The sequence below is a fragment of the Neopsephotus bourkii genome, unplaced genomic scaffold (genome assembly GCF_033783945.1).
Source record: "Neopsephotus bourkii isolate Nb327-2 ecotype Australia unplaced genomic scaffold, CSIRO-AGI_Nbou_v1 NB_36, whole genome shotgun sequence".
NCBI lineage: Eukaryota > Metazoa > Chordata > Aves > Psittaciformes > Psittacidae > Neopsephotus > Neopsephotus bourkii.
This window is the reverse complement of record NW_026900553.1, coordinates 1,171,786-1,196,935: the sequence shown is the minus strand read 5'-3', so window position 1 is coordinate 1,196,935 and position 25,150 is coordinate 1,171,786. Positions and strand designations below refer to the sequence as shown.

General features: G+C 38.1%; 1 protein-coding gene across 1 annotated transcript in view; it reads right to left on the bottom strand.

The window, feature by feature from the left end:
• TRPC4 (transient receptor potential cation channel subfamily C member 4) overlaps window positions 1–25,150 on the bottom strand; it is a 141,472-nt gene that overhangs the window by 55,103 nt on the left and 61,219 nt on the right. The window contains exon 3 of the mRNA XM_061345117.1: window positions 14,725–15,243. Within this exon, the coding sequence (XP_061201101.1) occupies window positions 14,725–15,243 (519 nt within the window). The remainder of the gene's footprint in view (window positions 1–14,724; window positions 15,244–25,150) is intronic.

The following is a 25,150-nucleotide window of genomic DNA, read 5'->3' as shown; positions in this document are numbered from 1 at the left end:
GGTTTAACCCATTACCCCTTGTCCTATCACTACATTCCCTAATGAAGAGTCCCTTTCCAGCATCCTTGTAGGCCCCCTTCAGATACTGGAAGGCTGCTATGAGGTCTGCATGCAGCCTTCTCTTCTCCAGGCTGAATAGCTCCAACTTTCTCAGCCTATCTTCATAGTGTAGCCTGTCTTCAGGGCACACACTATCTCCATAGGTTATCTTCAGAGCGCACACTGAAGCTGGCTCATGTTCATTTTCTCATCGACCAGCACCCCCAAGTCCTTCTCCGCAGGGCTGCTCTGAATCTCTTCTCTGCCCAACCTGTAGCTGTGCCTGGGATTGCTCCAACCCAGGTGTAGGACCTTGCACTTGGCAGGGTTAAACTTCATGAGGTTGGCATCAGCCCACCTCACAAGTGTGTCAAGGTCCTTCTGGATGGCATTCCTTCCCTTCAGCGTTATCAACCGAACCACACAGCTTAGTGTCATCAGCAAACTTGCTGAGGGTGCACTCTATCCAACTGTCCAAGTCAGCGACAAAGACGTTGAACAAGACTGGTCCCAACACTGATCCCTGAGGGACACCACTTGTTACTGGTCTCCAGCTGCACGTTGAGCCATTGACCACAAATCTTTGTGTGTGGCCATCCAGCCAGTTCTTTATCAACCAAGTGGTCCATCCATCAAATTGATGTCTCTCCAATTTAGAGACAAGGTTGTCATGTGGGACAGCGTCGAATGCTTTGCACAAGTCCAGGTAGATGACATCAGCTGCTCTCCGCCTGTCCATCAGTTCCATAGTCCCATCATAGAAGTTTACCAAATTGGTCAGGCAGGATTCAATTAATGGTCAAGTTACATTAATTGCATTTATGAAGGAATAAAAGCAGAAAGGAAGGGAACTTCTTAGTCTTAATTTTCTTTTTGAAAATTACAGAGTAACAATTTTCACCTGTTTTGAGATGGTATTATCATATTTGTTGAAAAGTTTGTAGAGGAAGAATAATATACAACTGCTAAATAATCCATTGTTAAATTTTTTTTTGTTGCTGTTTTTCTTACTTTTACTTCTAGTACTAAGTATTTGTGTTCTGTTCCTGGGGGGAAAATACCCATAAACTGAACACTTTCATATTCTATTTTCTCATGTAATATCCATCCTTTTCCTTCCTTAATAATTTGAAATTACATATCGCTTGGTTATTTCAAACTCATTGAACTATATCTAATGTTAAATATCCCTGGAGTACTGCTCCAATATTAACAACAGCAATATTCTTTCTGGCACCCTTAATAGGTGTTAAGGGTTAAGAAGAAGGAAAATGTTTCTCTCTTTATGCTTCTAGCTGAAATGACAGGGTATAAAATGGCAAATAGGTACGAGAAGGACGAATGTGGCCAGATTTCTTACCACGACAGAAGAAGAAAGATGCAAGTATCTGTCATCCTCTGTACACCTGATGACAGCTTCACAGACTTCAAAGCATGCTTGCTACAATGCATACGGCTTCATGGTTCCTGTCATCAGACTATGAATAATTCAGGCTAGAATGTATCTCATGAAGTCTCTTATCCAATCTCCTGCTCCAACCAGGGTCACCTATAAGATCAGACTGGGTTGTTCAAGGGTTTATCCAGTTGAGTCTTGAAAATCAATAAGGATGGAGACAGCGCAACCTGTCTGGAAAACCTGTTTGACTGCCTGACTTTCACCATGGAGAAAATCTTTTTCTTTCTATTGAGTCTGACCTTTTCTTTTTGCAATGGATGCCTATTGTTTATAGTCTCTCCACAATGAACCAGTGTGCAGAGCCTGGCTCCATGTCCTTGATGACTCCCTGTAGTCACTGGAAGGTGATGTTTGTTCCCCTTGATGACATCTTTGCTCCAGGCTGAACAGGACCTACTCCCTTCGGATCCTCCTCAAGTGCTCCAACCCCACCACCTCAGTGGCCGTCCACCGAACTTGCTCCAGTTTACTGGTGTATCTTTTGGTTTTTGGGACCAAAGCTGGATGTAGTATCAAGATTCGATTGAATGAGTGCTGATCAGAGTAGGAAAATCGCTTATCTCAATGCACTACTTGTATTCTTGTTAATACAGCCCAGGTAATGGTTATCCTTCTTTGCTGCTGGCCCTTGTTCAGCTAAAGGTCCTCACACTTCCAGTTCCTTTTCTGCATTGCAGCCAGGCAGGCAGTTCTCAGCCTGTGTCACTTCAGGGGTTTCTGCTCTTCAAAGTTCAGTACTTTGCACTCGTCCTTTCAGAATTTCACAAGGGTCCTGTCAGCCTGTTCCCCTAGCCTGTCTTGGTCTCTCTAAAAAGCAGCCCTGCCTCAAGGATATCAGTTGGTGTTTTTCACTTCATATTGTCTCCAAACTTTTTAAGACTGGATCTTCTTGTTACAATTAATCTTGCAGCACTGAAGAGTTTTTACTTCTCTTCAGGTAGAGTATGACTCATTAATCAAAACCCTCTGAGCTTGACCAACCAACCTGCTTTTTACCTAACTTATTCTTCCACCTAGAGTGTAACATTCTAACTTGGATAAAACAATGTAGTGATAAATAGTGCTGAAAGCCTTGCTAAATCCAGGGTAAATGACATCTCTCCGGCCACAAATCTAGTTAGGGTCCAAGCAGTGCTTCTGTGGTCAGATATGTACACTCTAACTGAAAAAGCTGTAAGAGAAAAGCAAGCAAACTTAAACCAATACAGTTGCAAGTATTGATAAGGTCTTGATTAACCGTCACTTCTACACTGTAATTTGCAATGATTATACCTGGAAAGATCTGTCACTGAAAACAAAAAGTACTCCTACTCCCAGACTACAGAGCAATAAAACTAAATAAAGAGCAAAGTGCAATTTTTCATACAGGTTAGGAAGACCTAACCTTAATTTATGATAATGAAAATTATGATCTCTCTTTCTTCAAGTGTGAATATACTACTCACCTTTAATATAATTTGACTAATAGCAAAATATCAATGTTCAAGGCCAGGTTGGACAGAGCCTTGGATGACATGCTTTAGTGTGAGGTGTCCCTGCCTATGGCAGGGGGTTTAGAACTAGATGATCTTATGGTCCTTTCCAACCCTAACTATTCTACGATTCTATAATTCTAATATGTTTGTATTGAGAATATGGCTACATGCAGTGAAAGAAAATATTTTTTCAGTGCATATAAAATGTCTTTTATTTCAAGATTTTGACTGATTTTGGTAAGTTCTCTTACAGGTTTCCAACTTTGGAAATAATGATGAAAAAATGGCTCAACACAAGTGGAATCTTGCAGTCTGTCATAGCTCTAATAACAGTTATCCCCTGCAAAAATTTCCATCTAATTTTGAGGATCTTCATGTAAAACTGAGAATTTTTTCCTCAGACTACGCCTCTAAAATGTAGCTTTGCATGGTGCTTACTTGCCCACATGAAATCTGAAGTTATCACCCAATCTCTGCATACTGATGAAAAAAAGCCTAGCATGGCATGATGTGTCCTCCCAAACACCTGACTTTGCTAGGAGGAAGGTGTCACCTGCACAAGCATTACAAGTCCTGTAACGCTATCTTTCAAGGACACATTGCCAGCTTCTCTGTAAGGTGGATAACTGGATAATGGTGATCAAAGAGAAGTTACGTTTCATTGAAAAGTCAGGTTCAATAACTTTTTCTTGACCTTAGTCCAGTGAACTCTGAGGCTTGCATACTTCTGTTCAAATTGCTGGCTCTCAATTTGTGTGTAGTTCAGGTCCAGAAAGATTAAACTACTTAGGAAGAGCTGATCTGAGACAGTTTGACCATTTCTATAACCCAAACATGATCTGTCCAGGCTGCATGAGTGATGCCTTGTCTCAAAAGCAAGACAGATTTTTACTATAGAATCATGGAATCATAGAATGGGTTGGATTGGAAGATACCTTAAAGATCATCCTTTCCCCTCTAACAAACTCTACAGTGAGTCTAAAACCTCTAAGTCTAAATATGTATGTCGTGGTTTAACCCACAGCCAGACAGCTTGTTACCCACTCCCCCCCCCCCTTTCTTGCCCTCCCCCTACTCCTGGAGGGACGGAGAGGAGAATCAGCTGAAAGTCAAAACACAGCACTGCACCAGCTACCAAGAAAGAGAAAAATGACTGCCACTGCTAAACCCAGGACAATGTAACTGTATATAAACAATATTAAACAATATATAAACAATATTAAGCAATATGTAACTGTATATAAACAATCTTAGTGGGAAACTGGGTTTCTCTCTGAACTTACCTGCTAAGGCAGACCCTTAGAATACACCATGCACTAGAAGGGATTCCTGTAAACAGGTTCATCTCTTTCAGCTTAAGGGGCTTTTTAAGTTCTCAGAACAACAGAATATCAAGACTTTAAAAAATTTGCTTTGGCCCAATGTTACCTACTTTCCAGAAATTACATGTTATTCTTTAAGGATTTTACCTTCTTTTTTAGCTTGTACAACACATCTAGTTATCCCATGTTTCCTCTGCAAGAAGTTTAAATAACATAGGTAATGACAAAAATTATTTTGCTTTTAGATGGTCTGAGTTGCTGTTGGAGATGGCTGCCTCCTCCCATTGACTATGAAGGAGCCCAAGGCTAGGCTGCTGACACTGGTACCTTAGTTGAATACCTGTGGTTATGCTGAATGAGTCGAGGACTCTTAAACACACTACAGGAATGGCTATTTTTATTTTCTTTCTGCACACTATTAGGAAGGTAGAAAAAAAGAGTCTAAGCCTTGAACTAATTTTATTGATAATGTGTCAAACCTTTTTTACCTTCTATTAGATTTTCAGCTTGTCTTAACGTCAAATACTGTGTAATTGAGTCATGTCTTTTTGTGAACCATAATGGAGCTGCTAATGAAGCACTTAAGGTTAGCTACTTAAAACAACTTCTAATTTAAATGACTACATTACCTTGGTAATTAAATATTATTATCTTTTCTGCACAGCAGGCAGAGTAAAATGTTTACTTTTCCTCTTCATCCACCTAAAAAGCCTAATGAGATTGATCCTGTACTTGAGCAATAGAGCATAGACATGCTGCATTGGTCTTTCTCTCCCACAGATGTTAAGAACCCTCGTATCTTTTCCAATATTATTCGGGAAAGAAACACATTCAAAGCATAAGCCGTATGGTTTGATGTAATAGAGAACATGCCAGAGCATGTTGAGCTCTGATTTCTTTCTTCTCTTATTCATATGCATTTACCTTTGGTTATCCCCTGATGTTCAAAGCATTTCACAAAATCACCTAAATCCTTGCTTGTTTGCAAGTACTCGCTAAGAACTGAGACTATTTTATCCGTAGCAAAAAAGTTTCTGCTTTCTTAAAATATTTCTTCAAAATGTCTTACATTTTCAAAATATCTCAACAGCCATTTATTTAGCCTTTTGCCTTGCTAAAATTTTGCATCTTTCACTAGAGGAGTATTTTATATGATTATAATAATAGAAACAGTAAATATCAAATTAGAATGACAGGACCTGAATTAAAGAAAAAGGCTTTTTAAAAAAGCATAAACCACACTATTTGGAGAGTCCACAGAGATTACAGAATTCAAGCCAAGAATGAAACTGAAAACTGAGCGGATATGCTGATGGAGAATAGAGAGGAGGCAAAGAAACGCACAAACTTCAGTAGCTGGCACCGTCAACTACTGCCACTGTGATGCTATGTACTGCTATTGTGATGCTATGTGATGCTATTCAGCCACATACACAGAGGACAGGGAAATTCACTTCCAGAATGGGCACAAAGTTGTACGGAGCTATAAAAGAGTACTGCTAAATCACTGGAGAGTAAAGAAACCATCCTTATGAAATCACACAGCTGTGTGACATGTTCCCTAAAGAATACTGCCAGTTGCTGTTGTATATGGTATTGAGAAGCAAATGACTATAAAATAGAGATGCTAAAAGGCATTTTCCTTGATGACAACATTTCAAAGAATCTCTGAATGTTGCAACACTGGGCACGCAAGTTGAAATAAATTCCATTATAACTTTAGCTATAGAAAATTAAGTCTAAGATAATCATCAGGACCTCTCTTCACCAGCCAATGGTAGTTGCAAAGGGTAAACTCATTATGAAAATATATGAATAAATTATATTCTAGAAGTGCCTATTCCTCTCCATGATGACTAATATAGAATAGGGATGCAGTCTGACGTTGAAATACCTAAATTTAGACATAAGTAGCGTGCCTTACTCCACTATGCTCCCATCATCCATGACTATTTAGTTAATACAGTCAATGGATCCTAGGGAGAAATTACCTTACATCTGAAAATGTAATTGTTACCTACATGCAGAAACCTAGTGCTGTTTCAGATGTCCTGAAGTATGCTAGCCTGTGTCTCCTTGTCTAGAACACCACATATTCCCTGTAGGTATTGTGCCATACCTATCAGCTCTGTTTATTCATCTCAGATAGGTTGTCTCAAATAACATTTGTCAGCAGTGCTTAGGAAACTAAATTGATCACTAGTGTCTGTTCAGCTGAATCATGCTCTAGGACTCATTGATTATAAATTAGCGAGTCCAAAGGAGCTTATCCACCCATCTGACCTATAAACAACAGGTAGACCTTAAAGAGGTTTCAATTCCTATGTCTTTCCTGCCATTTGACATGGCCAAGTATATCCAAGTAATCTGTACAAAACTGAGATACCTGACACAGGAAATATGCATTATTGTAGAAAGGAAAACTGTTGATCTATTGAATCCCTGAAATATCTTTTAATGTGGAGTGTGCAGGATGTGATGTGTACAGGAACAGTCTGCAACTTCAATTATCTGGGGATTGCTAAGCATTTGCCTAAGCAGTTACATATCACATAAGCAGATCAGCTCCTGAGTGTGTCTGCAAAGCATGACATGCAGCACATATAACCTGCTAAATAATATAATTCCATTGTTGTGAGATTAAATTTAATAAAAATGTAACTGAAAAAAAATATACAGTTCTCTCTATTTACTGTGGTTCAGCATGCCATCACACTGCTGTTAAAGTCAGGACTTGTAAATTTAGCACCACATAAATGTGAAATTACCCTGAGTTAAGCAACATAGAAGAAAGACTGCTTATAGTTTATATTCATTAGTGACAGTAATGAAATAAAACTGATTTATTTAGACAACAAAACTGGAAAGCTTTTCATAACTTTTAGTAAAAACTCAGCATGTACTCTTTTCCCCTCAATCCTTCCTTCAGTCCCCATGACAGTACTTAGTTGTTTTCCAGACAACTGAAGCTGTAACTAACAATAGCACTTTCTTCTGCAGTTTTGCCCTCAAAAGGCATAATCCTTACTTTGTTGCCATGTTTTAAAATAAAGTTATGAATTTATTTTAAGGTAAAGAAATGAATGAAACTGTATTCACAGAAGCAACAAAGAAAAATTCTCTTTCTTATCCCAAGAAGATATTCTCAAATATAAACTTTAAAAAGCCCTCAAAATCTCATTGAAGCGTAAGAAATAGAGCAGTTCTATGGCAGATCTAAGCAGAAAATTTATGAAGCAACACAAAAGCAGAAAGCTTTACTATTTTACTCTTGATAGCTAAGGCCTACAACAAAAACAAGGGGTAAAGAGGGAAGAGAAGATAGCACTATGGACATCTGGTAGAGAGCAGGTAGGTTAGAAGTACCAGCAGACAGGCCTAAAGCAAGATTGTTTTCGCTGTCTTATTTAATTATTCAACAAATACTTATCTTAATGGAGGGCATCCTGCAAAGCAGTGGAAGAGAATCACACTCCAGCAGCATACAGAAGTTTCAGCCAGCATGCTCAAATATGCCTTGGTTAAGCAATCACTCTAACCTAGGCCAATTGAACTTATCACAGGCATGGAAAGGTTAGATTTTGGACAGGTCAGGAGGCTTTGTGTAAGAGCTTCCTACAAGACAAGTGACACAGGAAGGGTTGCTTGAGAGTGTTCTGGGAGCTAGGAAACACTAAAAATAGAAAGGGGTTAAATACTCTATGAGTTAAATGCCTGTATGAGCTGTCATGCTGCAAGGGCATTTAATAAAGCTGAAAACATACTAAGTATTTGAAACTCTTGGGCTTTGCCAAAATGACTTGCAGTGAGGAGTGAAGCACAGCTGCTTCTGCAGCTATAGCAGAAGGTGTGGTGATCATGAAGGACTAGCTACACAAGGAAGTGGAGTGGAAGCAGCAGGGAATGGATAACTTAGGCCACAGAAGGAACGGTGGCAACCCACAGAGGCAAATCCCACCACAGCTCAGTCTGGGGCTCATCACCCAGTAAAACTAATTAACCTCAGCTGTGGATTACACACTTTTGTAGGGGTGGGAAGAAGAACAGTCAGATCCCCAGCAGGGAGGAAAAAGGGCTGTAAATTCCTATAGCTATAGATTCACATTCAAAATGAAATAATGTGCACTACCTTATTTATTCACCTTGTTCAAGATTTTTTCTCTAAAACATTGTTTGATAACAAAATGTATTGTTATTGTAAGCAGAAAAAAATAATAATTTGTGGTGCTAAATATACCCCAATTTTGTAGGGAAGCTTGTAGTGCATTAGTAGTGCCTCCTTCAAACTGAAAGCCAGCTTGTGTTGCTGCCAGTCACATTCTAACAGAAGGGCTGTGCACTGCTGGTTAGGGATATGCACTACTGGTTGTTCCTGCTTAAGGCAAACATCCCAGCAACGTTTCTTTTAAGGAAGATGCAGAAATGGAACTGAAAGGTTTGCAATGTACTTCATTAACAGCAAGCCTTCTCTTTGAGCTAATTACTTCTAGCAAGTGTACAAAATAAATAGACCTTGGTGTCAGTTCATGAATAGTTTAACTAGAACCATGATGAGAGGATTGCAACTTTAGTGCAGCATACAGCATTCAAAGGCTATTGATGCCTTCTGAGACATCATTAAAAAGTTAGTGCTGACATTCATTATGTGGGATCTGAGCCTTCAGGATCTGAAATCTCTCTTACCACAGGGTAGAAATTGCAGTTGATACAGTAAGTTGCCTAACTTGTATCTACACTTTCAATGTCTAGTGAAATAATTCTTATAATTGAAGTGCCCTGTTTCCTTGCCCAGCCAAGGCTGTAGAGAGAAACGTCTCTGGAGTTAACTTAGATGTCTTATCTTGAACAGACAAGATCTCCTGCTGTGCATACCTCTGTCTTTTGTCTATATAAGGCATTTGCTCACATACTTTAGGAAGATCGCTTCACCAGAATTAAATGCTGTATTAAGCAGATGTGCTCCCACCCTATGACTATAAAGAGCATTTTTTTCTAGCAGCATAGCTACCACAGGGACACAATGCTTCATTTAGTTCTGAAGTCCTGCCTGACTAACCTTATCTCCTTCTATGACAAAGTGACCTGCTTAGCAGACTAGGGAAAGGTTGTGACAAGGTTTAGTGTGAGGTGTCCCTGCCCATTGCAGGCGGGTTGGAACTAGATGACTTTAAGATCCTTTCCAACCGTAACTATTCTATGACTCTATAATGTTGCCTAAATAGACTTTAGTAAAGCCTTTGACACTCTTTTCCACAGCAGAAACTCACTGCTCACGGCTTGGATGGCTGTATTCTTTGGTGGGTAAAAAACCTGCCCGGATGGTCAAGCCCAAAGAGTGGTGGTGAATGGAATTAAATTCAGTTGATAGCCAGTCATAAGTGGTGTTCCCCAGGGCTCAGTACTGGGACCAGATCTGTTTAATACCTTTATCAAGGATCTGGACAAGGGGATTGAGTGTGCCCTCAGTAAATTTGCAGACAACAAAAGCTGGGTGGAAGTGTTGATCTGCTAGAGGGTAGGGAGGAGCAATGAACCTACTGAAGAGACTAGAGCACTGACGAAGAGATGAGGAGCAGCTGAGGGAACTGGGGAACTAGGGAACTACGGAACTACTGAACTACTGGACTACTGGAGAAAATAAAGCTCAGAGGGATCCTTACTGTTCTCTACAAGTACATGAAAGAAGGTTGTAGTGATATAGGAATCAGTTTCTTATCCCAAGTAACAGCACAAGAAGAAATGATTCCAAGTAGTGCCAGGGCAGGTTTGGACTGGATATTAGGAAAGACTTCTTCACCAAAATGGCTGTCAAGCATTGGAACAGGCTGCCCAGGTATGTGGCTGAGTCCCATACCTGAAAGTATCTAAAAGATGTGGCACTTAAGGACATGGTTTAATGGTGGGGCTTGGTAATGTTAGGTAAATAATTTAACTCAATGTTTTTAAAGGCCTTTTCCTGCCTAAACAATTCTAGGACTCTAAGACAAATTAGAGCAAGATTTCAAGTATGTGTATCAGATAAGCTACTTACATAATTTATGCTATTTAACAATCCATGGAGACTTTATCTATAAACACAGAGACCTTTATATGATTTACAAAGCAAACATATGACCTGTTTCAGAGTACCTGACTCTTGCCTGGAAAAATGTTTATCAAACCGTTTGAATGCTATGGTTGAGAGTCTACAGAAATGGGTCTTTTGGAGACATGAACCCAAATGTGCATACATCACCCCCCTCAATTATGTGATTCATAGACTAAACACATGTTCCTTTCATGTTAAAAACGTCCAAATATTATCAGAATCCATTTTCTGTGGGGTTTTGTCATTTTTTACATGAACACTTCTAACTGCAGCTTTCCATACTTCTGAGAAATATTCACTAAGACAGTGACTTGTTAACACATGGCAGCTGTGTTTGTGTTTATCTTGAAAGTGTGGCTGACTCTTAGATGTTATGTTTCCAAAGTAATTCCTGCTTGCAGCATCAGTAGGTAAGGTTTTGCATCTGAAATACTTCTGATGAGAAATTCATTATAATGGCTACTAAAATTACTCAAAATCAATCTGTAGTTCCAAAGTAAAATTCTACTATCTGAGACAGTCACAAAGTTTGACTTAGCCTCTTAAACTGTATTACTGCCAGAGGAGATCTGCAGAAATTTGCAGCATTTTCAGGCATATTTCATATTCCATATCCAAATAAAAAGCCAATATTCTTGGTAGAATGGCAGTTTAAACATTAAAAAACAAACATTACTAAGAACATGGTAACTTTTCATTTCAGTACATACTCAAATTTGATAAGGAAGATTTTTTTCTATCACATTTATTCTGCTTTGTAAAATAATATATGGGTGATATTAGATATCAGCATTACATTGTCAAAAACATTAAAGTCCAAGTGAAGTAAGAAGAAACGGGTCAAAATGGTTTATTGGAACGAAGTTTGCAGACATTGACATGAAATGACAGATCTGAAATGATCTGACATGTTTTCATTGAGAATTTGACTGAATTTCTGACATTATTGCGAAACATTTCTTTTTAATTGATGCTCTATTTTGTATAGAAAACTAGTGAAGAACTGATGACTGCATTTTGAAAAGTCTTTTGAGCAGAAAGAAACAGATGGCTTTTATTATCAATAACAAACAAGTTTTTTTATCCTGCAGCACCATTTTCCTAGAAAACAAGAACTGCTTTATGAAATGTGAATATTGTATTATTATATTTAATATTTAACTACAAATTAATAATTCAGTGATTTATATCAGTAATCATTGCTGTGTGGCTTATGTGAACATAAAGGTTTATGTTAAAACCTGCTGATCCACGATGAGTTTTTCCTATATGGGGGTGTCTTATTTCACTTCTTGTTTGCCTCCAAATATGTGCGCAAGCTAGTCTGAAGCTGATTTCCCTGAAATATTTTACCTGAAATTCTTACTAATAAATCCTGTACTTTTGTTAAATATAACAAAATTTAACAACAACAACAACAAAAAACAACAAACCCCCCCCCCGCGTTAAATTGTTAAAGCCACTCTCTATTTCACTCTTCTCTGCCTCTGTCAGTTCAGACTATTGGTGCTAACCTCATAAAACCAGGGCTTATCCCTGGGAAGTGGGAACTGCTAGATCAACCAGAGGTATTCTGGAGAGTTTTAGTAGTTAAGAAACTGAACTTTTTGGTAAACACTGATTTTTCAACTCTACAGAATGTACTGAAAAGAGAAATGAAAACTTAGATATAGTTCTATGTTCTAGGCAATTAAGTGTAATAGCAATGTAAAAGGACACATGGTCCTATTTTACTTGTCCTCATTCTTCATTATTTTTGTTACTTTCACCTTCAATTTCTGGTCTTAGACTGGATGTTCTGAACAACCAGACCTGATGGCTTACTCATGGAGCTCTGACCTCAGCCCCGGTATAGCATTACAATGTCCTTTGGTAATAGCATGAATAAAGATTGAGACACTGGGGATGGGTCATAAGAAGGGAAGGCAATGCATTCTTATCTGGTTTTGCTCTTTTCTTGGTAGGGTTTGGGTTGTGGTTTTTTTTTTTTTTTTTTACTGTTTTGTGGGATCAAAAAAACACAAATCCACTTTTGCTCCTGTCATAACAAAAACGTTTTTGGTGGAGAACTGACTCTTGGTGGTCAAGACACATTGGGCAGAAGAAGTGGATCTATTACCCCAGCCAGTGTTTTTAAACAGGTTAAATTCAAAATAATATATTAATGACTAATTAAAATCCAGCCCACACCTTTTTCTACTTCTTCGAAAAAGAAAAGTGATAAATTCAACACAGAAAACAGGGTGTAATAGAGACAGTATTGAAGATCAATACTTTTTGCCTAATAGGCCATTAAAGGCCTGTTTGCAACTGCCTCATGGAGGGGCAACCTCAACTGACCCAGCAGAGTATGCTTGTGCTTGGGATAAAGACGGAGGCTGGTGTTTCCACCTGACCTCCTGGCCAGGCTTCAGTGCCCAAGCAGTAAGAATCCCCATGCCCTGGATTCAGGGCTCTTTTAACATTGTTAACACAAGAAGTAGAAACACCTGTCTTGCCTATTTTCATCATGACCCCTATGCATCTGGACAGCCAGAATCCAAGCATTTCTTAATGCCTGAGGTAAGTTTCTTTGGAGCTGTACCTACCAGAATCCTGTTGTAAGAGTCAGAAATAAACCAAAGGATCATTTACAGTGGATACTACTTGCTCCAACATCTAGCAGGGAATACATTCAGGTACACAAAATAAGCTATTCAAACTTCAATTTAGTTCAGGGAGATTCAAATGGTGGAAAATATTTTTAGAAATGAAAGCTGTATGTAAAATATAAAATATATGCCGATTTGGAATTGTTGCACTAAATCATTATTGCTTTTACGTTTGTTACTATGAAGAATCAACAAAGTGTGATCATGCAATCTAATTAGATACAGGAATCAGATGCAACTATAAAAAAAAAAAAATCACCATACAGATGTCTCTTAGTGTCTCTACCTCAAATTAAGAAAATTCAGGCTTTCTATTTAGGTGTAGATAAAAAATATATATATATAAAAAAATGGAGAGGTCAGAATTTTATTTCAAATCATGAATCCTTCGGAAAACAGAAGTCCAAGCCAGAATTTCTTAAATGTCTGTAGCACAGGACTGGCATTTCAAAAAATAGAAACAGTAGATGTTACAAAAAGTCTGGAATAGTACCATCTGAAAATAATTTATGAAGGCAGTGAATATGCTGCCTAAAACATACTATCAAATATAAAATTATGCAACACATTTCCTGAAGGGAAAAAATGCTTATTAGAACACTCATGAATTCAGAGGCCAATAGAGATGATTTTCCATCAGTACTTCAGTAGTTCCTTACCTTCATGGTAACTTCTTAGCATTACCAAGTTGCTATTCAAATAGACGACAGAATCATTACAGGTTTGATTATTGTATCTGCAAACCTTTCTAAGGTACTTCATGTATTAATGCATTTACTATCGTATTTTGCAGAACAGATATTTAGCAGTGATAGACTAGTTCAATATAACACAGAGGATTCTTGAGCGTTCGCCATATTTTATGTGAACAAGTAACATTTAATTATTAACAGCAGTTGTGCCCACATACCTCCAAAGTTCAGCTGATTTTGTACATACAGGTTCCAAATGAGACGATCAAACACATTCTGACATGACAATGAACAGGGATCAAGTGAAGTTGTGGAAATATCAGGGGAACTGTCTCCCTAAGTCATTTTTTTCTGTTTTGATTTTTTTGCTTTTGCATACACATAAGAACTTGAGTATTTTTCAAAGAAATATAGACATTTTGTCATTCCGACTGAATGTGAAGCAAACTCATGAATTTTTAACTGTCATGGAAACCAATACCCATATAACTCCATTTTGGATTCTTTAGAAACAAAATGTCAAAAATCTGGGGAGTCGTGCACTGTTATTAATTTTATGTTTCATTAACTATTTATAACAGCTATTTTTTGAAGTAATACCTCTAGAGGTACCTGTAGTACTTTGTAGGTGTTTAAATACATAGCCTCATTTTTCCATTGGACACAATTAAAGCTAATTTGAAGTATGCTGTATATCTTTCTTATCCTATTATTGAAGAGCTCCTCAGAGCACAACTACTGGAGACTATGTCCATTCAGGTGCAAAAGAATAAAAGTTTCTTTGGATCTGTGCTATAACAGAACATTCTAAATTTTGATACTATCAAACTATAGCAGCCACTCAAATTCATGTAATTAAAAATATACAAAAAGAAAAAACCCTGTAGAACAAAAAAAAAAAAAAGCACAATTTGTCTCAGTTAAAAGGATGTATTTCAAGCTATTATCTATCACATTACTACTACTAAATATGCTTAAATATTCTCCAGAACACTCACCTCTTTTTGACGGTACTTAATTGCCAGTTTCAATCTTGCAAGATCATTACCACTTTGTTCTTCTATCAAGCTATTATCATCTCTGTAATTAAGAATAATTTCCAATTCCCTGGAACTCCGTGTCTGATCCAGGAGATCTTTCGCAAACTGCTTACATTGCCTTGACAGTTCCTCATACTCTGACTTAAATTCATTTTCCACTTTACTCAGCTCCTGCAGCTCCCAGCTCAGCTGAAAAGCAGTAAGAAAAGGATCCTCACTGGATAGAGCAATCAATGAGGGGCTCGCAAGAGCCTTGTAGATATTAAGTCTGGATCGAGAGTGGCGGAGGCTGTCCACATCTGAACTTGAGACACATTCAACACAGTTACAGCGGACCTCGTGTGGCCTGGGCACGGAGACTCCTTTCTGCACAAGGAGTTTTATGATTTCGTAATTGTTGGTGTGGGCAGCCAGAATAATGGGTGTGATGTCCGGTGTAAATTCCGAAAACTGCTTGTCCAGAAGCACTGGTGGCACCTGTGAAAAAAAGCCAAAAAGCCTTAGAGGCTTCTTCATTGAACAAGAGCTATGGGAAATTAAGCTACAGATAGTTTAGCAGGTAGTACACTTCCTGAGGGATCTTTGCTTCTGGCCAGAATTGAAGGAAACATTTTAAACATGACAATTCAATTGGCTAAAATAGCCTCCTTCCAGTTAATAAATTGCTATAAACAGGATGTGAGTTTTCATAAAACTTGTTTGTATGTAAAGATCCCACAGGCAATGATTCATTAGAGCAAATGATTAGGTAAACAAGGAAGATTCAGACACTCCTGTCAGGTGCCTTGAAGTGTCAGCTGTGAGCGGGATAGAAATGCTCTCTTGTCTCTCAATGGTTCATCTCAGTTTTATATGGAAGACACAATCTTGGGGGCATAATTGTGATTCCCTGTAGGAACAGGACACAGACAAGTTAGACAAAATAAAATGGGCCAATAAAGGAGAAAGAGATCATAGATTTTCTTAAAGAGAATGTTGGACTGTTTATAGAGAAGCAAAGATAATCTGCTGCATAGAGCTTAATGTTTTACGACTCAGTTCTACATTCACATGTGCAAACATACTCTTTTCATAGGAAAATGGGGGAGTTGGGAGAACAAGGTCCCCAAAAGGGCATTTTTAAAGCCTCTTCTGGTGTGCATTTCTGTATTTTCAATCTTATTTATCAGAACCTTGTAAGGTCGTTCATTTTAAGATTGTTTCTTTTTTTAAAATACCCAACTCTAAAGTATTTTCCAGATCAAGACTACTTGTTAGACTAGCATAATGAAGCCATATAGGTATAATTAGCCAATACTATAAAAATAAATGGTACTTGCATCATCATATGGACTGCCTTTGTCCATAATCAATAACCAAACACAGACTCAATCCACATCAGTGAGGTGCTCTGAGTTATGTGCCTTTACGAGGAATAAAAAAAGAAAACACTTGCCTCAGAGTTTTCTGAAGGCTAGGGAAGTAGATGGCCACTGGAAGGGGGAAAACATGTTTGGTAGAAGTCATGAGAGAATAATGACCTTGTTGCCAGGTGCAAAAATCCCACAAATAGCTGTGGTTTTTTTTAAATAAAAAAAGAAGAAAAGTTGATAGGAAACAGGTAAAGCATGTGAAAACACTGTAAAAAGGAGTCTAAATGAGCTATGTTTAGAGCCTTGGGAGGGAAAGAAGAGAAGCAAAAAATGCAGTACACTGAATCAGACAGAAATTCAGTGGAAGAGTGAAACTAAGCTGAAAAGAAATGGTAGTCTGTGGATGTAAATCCATAAATAAAATCCATAGATCATGTTTGTTTTTTTTCTCCCTCTTTCTAATGAAGACACTGTATTGAACATTTTTCAGCTGTTGTACATGAAAATCAGCTCATGTTTGTTCAATGGGACTGTGTACATTAAGGGCTGCTATGTGTGTGGGCTGTAAAACAGAGGCCTGAAGCACGAATTGGTTGAATGAGAGAATTACTTTGGAGGTGGCCACCTATTCATGTAAAATGGGGTGGAAAATCAAAATGGGAAAGCTGGCATTTGGGACTGTAACCACACATCCCTAGGGAAATAATCCCCGCTTGGCCATAGCATATTGCTGACCACAAGCAGCTGTGCTGCATTCTGAGAAGGTACATTCAGTCAGTGGGTGAGATCTCTTTTCTCCCTTCCCATGCACTCAAACATGCATGCTTGGCTTAGCACTGGGTAAGTTTTAGAGCAGGACTGAGGGATGCCTGAGCTAGTACAGCCACCCTTACAACCCCATGCAGAGGGAGCAGCTGTCCTCGCAGTCCTACCCGCCAGCTAACCGGAGATGTTTACAACCAGCAGTTGTGAGCCGAGCAGCTCCTAAGCAAGTCCTCTTCTGCTTTCTTTTTTTCTGAGGTACAAATAAAACAGTGTAGTGTATGCAAACATACAGAGATATACGGGTTTGAAATTAATCATAAATTAAGGAACCCAGCTGAGAATATACTGAGGGTATGGATGAGGGTAACAGTTGTGTACAAGACTAAGCAGAAGGTCTGTGCACTATGTCTGGTCTCAGCTGTGGTCAGGAAAAGAAGCATAACCTGGGCATATGTCTTTTCAGAGGACTCTATGGCTGTGTTCACACTGCTCTGTTGGGTCTCTTCCAGGACACCTCTGTGTCATCTGCCACCTCCAGGTTGGATCCTGTGCAGAGCACACTAAGGGATGCGCACATGCCCAGATTGCTTTGTTATTCTTGTCCAGTGTGAACTTGGGTTTGAAATCCGTATCTGTTTTCTCACCTGTCTGTGGTGTCAGAGCGGAAAATGATACTGCCTTCCATAAGACCTCCATGGTTAGTCTTAGATTTATTTTCTTTTACTTGCATATTATATAGAAAAAAAGAAAGCACACACATGCATACACACACTTTTCCTGCTTTTAAATTGCAACTGTGACCAATGCTTCTGAGCTGAGAAAGACATGAAACTGGCAGTAAAATTCTGCGTTAGTAGAAGTGAGATTTTGGGCTACCATAGGTCTGAAGAAAAGTTTACAGGGAGGAATGCGTTGCAGTCTGACAGCATCTGCCACAACTAATGAGACTCTCTTGGCTTCAGGGCCAGGGTACCAGGATGTAGAGAAGAGAGCTGCAAGGGCAGAAAACTCAAGGATACAAAGCTGTATCTCCAAACTCGCTGACTGCTCAGAGTATTCCTCTGTCACTTAGCATGTCATTATCTTTGTACTTTCTGACACTACTAAACTAATATTTGCTTCAAGACTTGCCAGAACTGAAGGCTATCTTAACATGTCATTAACCACATTGTTCTCTAAAAAATTAACAGAAACACAGCTTCAAACAACATGGTATTACAATGATTGACTTGTACATGGGGTCCATTAACTCAAAAGCTGCTTGTTTTTCTTATAACTTATCAAAACCTTTCCTCTTAAGGTAACTTGGCCATAAGGTTAATGCACACATTTTGGAATTCACACCATCAGAATTCACCGAAATATAGAAGTGTGTATTAAATAATTTCAGCCTTAACTTGCAGAAATACTTAAAGGTCAAGCCCTTAGACTTCAACTTTAATTACATCATGAGCTCAACCCCTGACCCTTGTATTTTAAGATTTCCTACTAATTAAAACAAAAAACATACAGAATGCCAAAGCAATAAGGTCAAGTTATTCCCTGATCTGCAGTATAATGAAGTACTTACCTTTTGAAGTTCTGAGTGCTCTCATGGCACTCAGAACATTTCAGCATTTAACTGCTGACCCAGAGTACTTGGTCTGAAGTCATCCGACTTATGATGAATTTTACTTTCAAACTACTAAAATTATTCTCTTTAAAAAAGCCCAAACAAATAACTAGCACACATTGACATCAGCCACACGATCTAAAGCTTTGATAGATCACTCACAGAGAACATAAGAATCTTCCTTAAATCCTGGGAGGATGGGAAGCTATTATGTCTTCCAATCACTGATTGTGAATTCCCAGTTCTTAGCAGTGGTATAACTATATTATACGCTTTAGAGTTAACATGTCAAGTGTGAAGCTGCTTAAACTTAGGTTAAATGATTTTTGCTTTCTTACATTTTGTTAAAAATTTTCTACTTCAACATTATTTTCAGGGTGGGGCAAAGCAGCTTGGTGATTGTGTATGCATAGCTGTGTGGGAATGAGTAGGCAAAAAAGAGAAAAGAAGAAAGCACAGCTCAAAGTCTGTACACTTCAGTGCTCAAGGACATGAGATTTTCTGTTGCATTTCTTTTTCCTGTACTTAACTGTAAGTGGGAATGAGTCAGCTGTACTTAGATATCTAACAATTTTTTTAGATACCAAGTGGAACAGCCCACTTCAGTTGTCTTTAAGTTCCCTTTATGGTCTGTGTGAAGAGACGACCCTTTGCTTTGACAGATAGAGAAATCTAGGCCAAATTAATACCTATTTTCTGTCTGCATGACATCAGAGTAGAGAGACCGATTGCTGATGATCTCTTAGATATCCAGGAAATAAAAAAAGATGTTCGGAAAAGGAAGAATGCAAACCCTGGGTGTGTCCTTTTCTCCATCTCAATTTTCCACAATGTCTCTCATTAATGCAGTGTCATAGCAGAGAGAAAACTGCAGTGCACATTTACCCACTTAAGTGCAAGAGCTCAAAATCTACGCAAAGCAACCTATTTCTTTGGGCGAAGGGATAGCATGTCTGGTTCTTGTCTTTCTGTATTTACAATTATATTTCCTTTTGTTTTCAAGGAGAGCATATCCTGCAATGGCTGCAAGCAATTAGGTGAATAAATTTCTGAGTCACTTCAATCATGACAGCATGATTGCAGGAAAAACCTAAAGCAAAAAAAAAAAAAGAGGCTATAAGACAACACAAGATGAATGTATATGTCACCTCATGAAGCCTCACATTATATAAGAAAATTAATATTATAAAGGTGTGTCATCAAGCCCATCGGTTTCTTCAGCACTACTGCTCTATAGCTGCCATCAGCCAAACAGTTTGAAATTGCTGAAGTCTACACTGCAGTACAGCCCACAGCGTAAAAGTTATCCCTATGCATATACAGTTTTCTGATTTGCATTTTGGTTTGTTGAGTTCTTATCTTCTTTGGTTTCATATTATGTCAGCTGAAATACATCCTGATTATAATGATGGAAGTAATTCCACCAGGAAAGATTCAAAAACTCCTTCTACCCCAACTTCTTTCACAAAGTAAGAAGCTACCAGATAACTTGAATGATCTGAAAATATAACATCAAAATAACTTGATTTCAAGTGTCACACCACTGAAGGAGTCAATACAGAGTCCATCCTGAAAGCCATGCTGAAACTATCTTCACAAGACTGCACAAACTGCACACCTCCAGTGGCAGCCCCATATTTTGGCCCAAAGGCCTTTTCCCTGTCCCACGGTTCTTGCTGTGCATTGCACAGCTGTCATATTGTTTGGTCATTGAATGTGTAAGGCAGGAAAGGGGATGGATGTTGGCAAGCTAAACTCAGGGGCAGCATCATTTCAGAGCAGTGCGTCTGGTACTAGTCATGCAACACCCATCTCATATGTTGTCATTTTCTGTTTTCTATAGGTATCTTCCTCGGCCTCCCTGGAAAGGGTTCAACTTGTTTATTACCCTTGGACTCATACATTTCCTGAAGATAAGTACCACACTCTTAAAATGCTATCGAAGTATTTTCTTTCCTTTTATAATATTCTGCCTCCACATTTATTCTTTTTGTAGGAAACAAATGCATTCACAAAACCTCACTACTGTAAGTTTACTGACAACAGTCTGAGGAATAAATGTATGAATGCACAGTTAAAATTTTTTTAGAAATATTGTTACTTCTTGAGAATGCATTCTTTGAATGTAATTAAACTAAGTCCAGCAGATAAGATTTCATTACAAATTGTGTCCTTTAATATTTTCACACCCATGGTTCAGCTCAATGCTATCAAGATGTTTGATACTCATCTTCCAGATTTCTTTTCTCTGGAGCCTAACCACAGGTAACAGAGATGACAAAAAAGGAGTAGTACATATCTAAGGTTAAGTGATGCGTATCTTCTGGGGTCTTAAATGAAACAATGACTCGTAAACTAAATGTGACAAAAAATTTAAAATATTAGTTCTGACATAAACTATATTAGGATCTCCAATTAAAATTCTAAATGCTAGACACATAAGCCCATAAAACCTCCCTCTCATGCCAAATTATAGGATGTGGCTCACGGCAAAATGGAAGGACTGACTAGCCAAAATGAAACCTTAATCATAACTTGAGACTTTGTGGTGGGAAGGTTTTGGGCTGCAGATTTGAGATGGAAGTATCTTCTGTAAAATTCCAAATTATGTTATCACAATAATGTAATCATAAGGGTTGGAAAGGACCTCTGGAGTTCATCTAGTTCACCCAAGACAGGGCCACCCAGAGCAGGTTACACAGGAAAGTATAATCCTGTCACATTTAAGGAGGCTTCAGTGCTTGCCTTTGCTGTATATGGGAATATTTCAAAGTTAAATTTACAAGTTTGAGTTATTTTCATTTTATTTTTCCCAAATACAAGCTGAGTTTTCAAAACCTTGGAGTTTTTGTCTTTTTCTATTAATCAGTTACACTTAACCTACGCTAAGATGGGTGCTTACGGTTTTCTAATGCTTTTTCATGCTCGTCTTATTACCCTGAATAAATCTATGTGTCACAATAGTCACAGCATGGACTGATGACTTCCAGTCTCTATGCCAGCCACACTGCACAAAAGGCATTAATATTACATATTAAAAAAAAGAATTACAATAGCAATTCACTGAAACCAACATCACTTTTCTAAACAATAACTTGCATAACCGCACGATACAAACAGTACATGCTTAACACATATGCAGAACATTTGAGCTAAAAAGCGTAATAGAATTCAGCAACAGAAGTACTGGATGGCAAGAAAGAACTTGTCAGAAGGTCTTGTTTGCCCTCTTGAATGCAAAGTATGGTAATTACACCTACATCAATACCCATAGATATTTGACCACTCTGTTCTTAAAGCCATGAAGTGCTGGGTGGATATGTTTAATCATTTTCAGACAATGTTTCTGATACTTAATTTGCTTTACCTTTGTGCACTTAAGGTTATAATGTCTTGTTCAAAAAATGTGGATAAAGAGAAAACATTATTTCTTACTACAGTTTCATTTTTTTCTTTTGAAAAATTCCCTCAGGCTTTCCTTATGGGGGATATTTTCTATTTCTCTGAAGCTTCTTATTTCTTTCTGCACATTCCTTACCATTTCTGAATATAACAAAGGCCAAATTCATAGATATTTTATCATCTGTGCTCATTCTGATGTGACCCTATCTGATACTGACTTGCACAACAATATGATATTGTCCCATCTTTTTCTGTTAGTCTTAGAATCATAGAATCATAGAATAGTTAGGGTTGGAAAGGACCTTAAGATCATCAAGTTCCAACCCCCCTGCCATGGGCAGGGACACCTCTAATCCGTACCACCCAAGGCCTCGTCCAACCTGGCCTTGAACACCACCAGGGATGGTGCATTCACAACCTCCCTGGGCAACCCATTCCAGTGCCTCACCACCCTAACAGGAAAGAATTTCCTCCTTATATCCAATCTAAACTTCCCCCGTTTAAGTTTGAACCCGTTATCCCTTGTCCTATCACTACAGTCCCTAGTGAAGAGTCCCTCCCCAGGATCTCTATAGGCCCCCTTCAGATACTGGAAGGCTGCTATGAAGTCTCCACGCAGCCTTCTCTTCTCCAGGCTAAACAGCCCCAACTTTCTCAGCCTATCTTCATATGGGAAGTGCTCCAGTCCCCTGATGATCCTCGTGGATCATCCTCTTGCTTTAATCCCCCCTGCAGAGCTGTTATCTTAATTGTTTTCAGTTCCAATATACATTTGGTTGATCATTTCTGCCCTGCTTATAACTACACTTTTTCTTAGGGAACTGTTTTACAGAAATAATTTCTCGTTTGCCCAAACAATCCTGAATTCCAGTTGTGTCCTGCAAATAGCCTTGCAATCCCCCCAGCTTTTTGCTGTCTACAGATTTAACACACCCTCTATTTCATCTTAAATGTCAGGAACAAATAGACCCCTGTGAATTGATCATTTCATCCCTCTGATTCATTCTTCCTGTTTCATTAAGTACTGATGGCAGCTACTGTGAGTCTGGTGTTCTTAGACTGTATTTTGAGTGACAGTTCATGAAATCTGACAAAACTCGAGCTATACGGCATGTACCGCTTTTACCTAACATAACAGAGCTTGCTATATGGTGATGAATGTAAACTATATTGTTATTAAAAGATTTCTTCTGGTAGGCTGCTATTCATGTCTATGTTTTCTTTTAGGTGGGTACAAGCAAAATATTTGTTTATTTTCTTCAGGATCCTCCCTTGTATGAAAAAGTATAAACTTCTTTTACTTAAAAAAGGACAACAGAGAATTGAAAGAAAATTATGTAAAATTAATTGATATCAGTTTCCAGATAGAATCAATGTAAAAGATATCTGATTAGATAGATTTGGGGCATACATTTTTTGGGTGTCACTGATTACGAAAGGCTTCTGCGCTTTATTACTTTTTTTTTTCTTCTCTGTATCTCTGGGAGGTGATCCAAAATACAGCCTGTACTGGTCATTTTCAATTAATGTTTTCCTGTGAGCATTATTAGTGGATGGGTATGTCCTTCCTTCAGACAATGTCAATACCTTGAGCAAGGGTGGCAAATTATGTCAAAGTAAACATTCAGTAAAAGACTAATATTCTGAATTTGTTTCCAGTTCTGAAACTCATACATGCTCTCTCACCACACATCCTTTTGAAACTAGGTAAAGGAGTTTTTCAAGTAAGAACTGAGCATTGCTTGAGTGCTCATAATGAAAAGTGACAAGCAAATAGGGCTTTTTTCACTCAGGGACAATGAGAGAAGAAAATGAAAACGGTTTGGAAAGATGTAAGAGTGAAGAAAGAGGAAAAGAACTTATTGTGGAAATGATTAAAGGATAACTCAAATTATTCATGTTGCATCAGAATAAAGCTGTTATAGGCCTTTCTCAGTCTGTATGATGAGCAAAACCATTATTGAAACTTTCTGAAAGTTCAAAGTAGACCTAGTGGAGTCCTTCCCAACTGAATGTTTTAAATGGATGCATAGATACATGCAGAATAATTTATAAAGAAAAAAATCATTTTAGTGAAGTTTATGTTTGACATTCCATTTCCTGAGAATCATGTATCTGGTCTGATTAGAAAAATGTGAAAAGCATCTTGCCTTTCCCTATTTTTTGCCTTCTCCCAGAATGGCTTCAATCATTAGCTGGGGAGCCAGAAGGAAATTGGCTTGCTTCTCCAGTGAGATCTTGAGCAAAATGTAAGAAAAAAAGAGTTCTTAAAATCTTCGCAGGATCTAGAAACAAAACAAAACAAAACAAAACAAAACAAAAGCATCCCACTGCCTAAGGAATGAGAAAGATGGTTTTTGAAAAGGAGCTTTTGCAGAAAGAAAATTAACAGATTGACGGCCTCTCTAGGTACCAACAAACTGATTAGCAGATACAAGCATCTCAGAAGGAAGTGTAGGAATTAGCTAAACTTCTTTACAGCTGATTGCAATTATTCAGCATTGCAAATTAATTTGAGATTTCTTTACATGTGGGAAGTAAATTTCATGTCTGAGAAAATTAAAAGGGTTATACTCTCAAAGAACAAAGTGGGAACCAGGCAATTTTGAAAAACAAAGAAAAAATGTTTTATATATTTTCAAAATATGAGAAAGGAATACAAAAGAGTATGGTAACGACATAGAAACCTCATAAATCTGCAAAGATGTAAAGAAATGTCATAGCAAGCTCTTTCATAAGCATATTATTCCTGGTATGATATTCAGTGGTTTGATATTTAGCAGCAGTTCTAGTTTTTGAACCATAATGTAAGTTTTCCATATTTTGCAGACGCAAAACAGAACATATTTCTGAAGTAGACAGAGGAGACCAAGGCTCACACAATTACACTAGGATATGCTGGGATTTGAAGTTCCTTTGAGAGGCAAAGGACTGACAATTTTATTCTATTACAGGTTAATGGTATTCTCATCTGTGTTCAGTTCCTTACACTATAGACACTTTGAGATCCTCCCTGCATGCATGAATCAACTGAAAAATCCTACTTCTTATGAGGTTTTGGAAGATGCAGTGGTAAGCAACAGAAGATTGCTAGAAGCAGAAAAAAATCCTTTTAAATTACCACTGCAAAGGAGATGCATGCATTCTGATAAACTGTCCTATACAGGGAGAGACCAGAAGCAGAATAGTTAAGATTATTTAAGGGTAGATTGCTAGAAAGAAGCCTTTGAAATTGGTGCCAAGGGGAATGGAT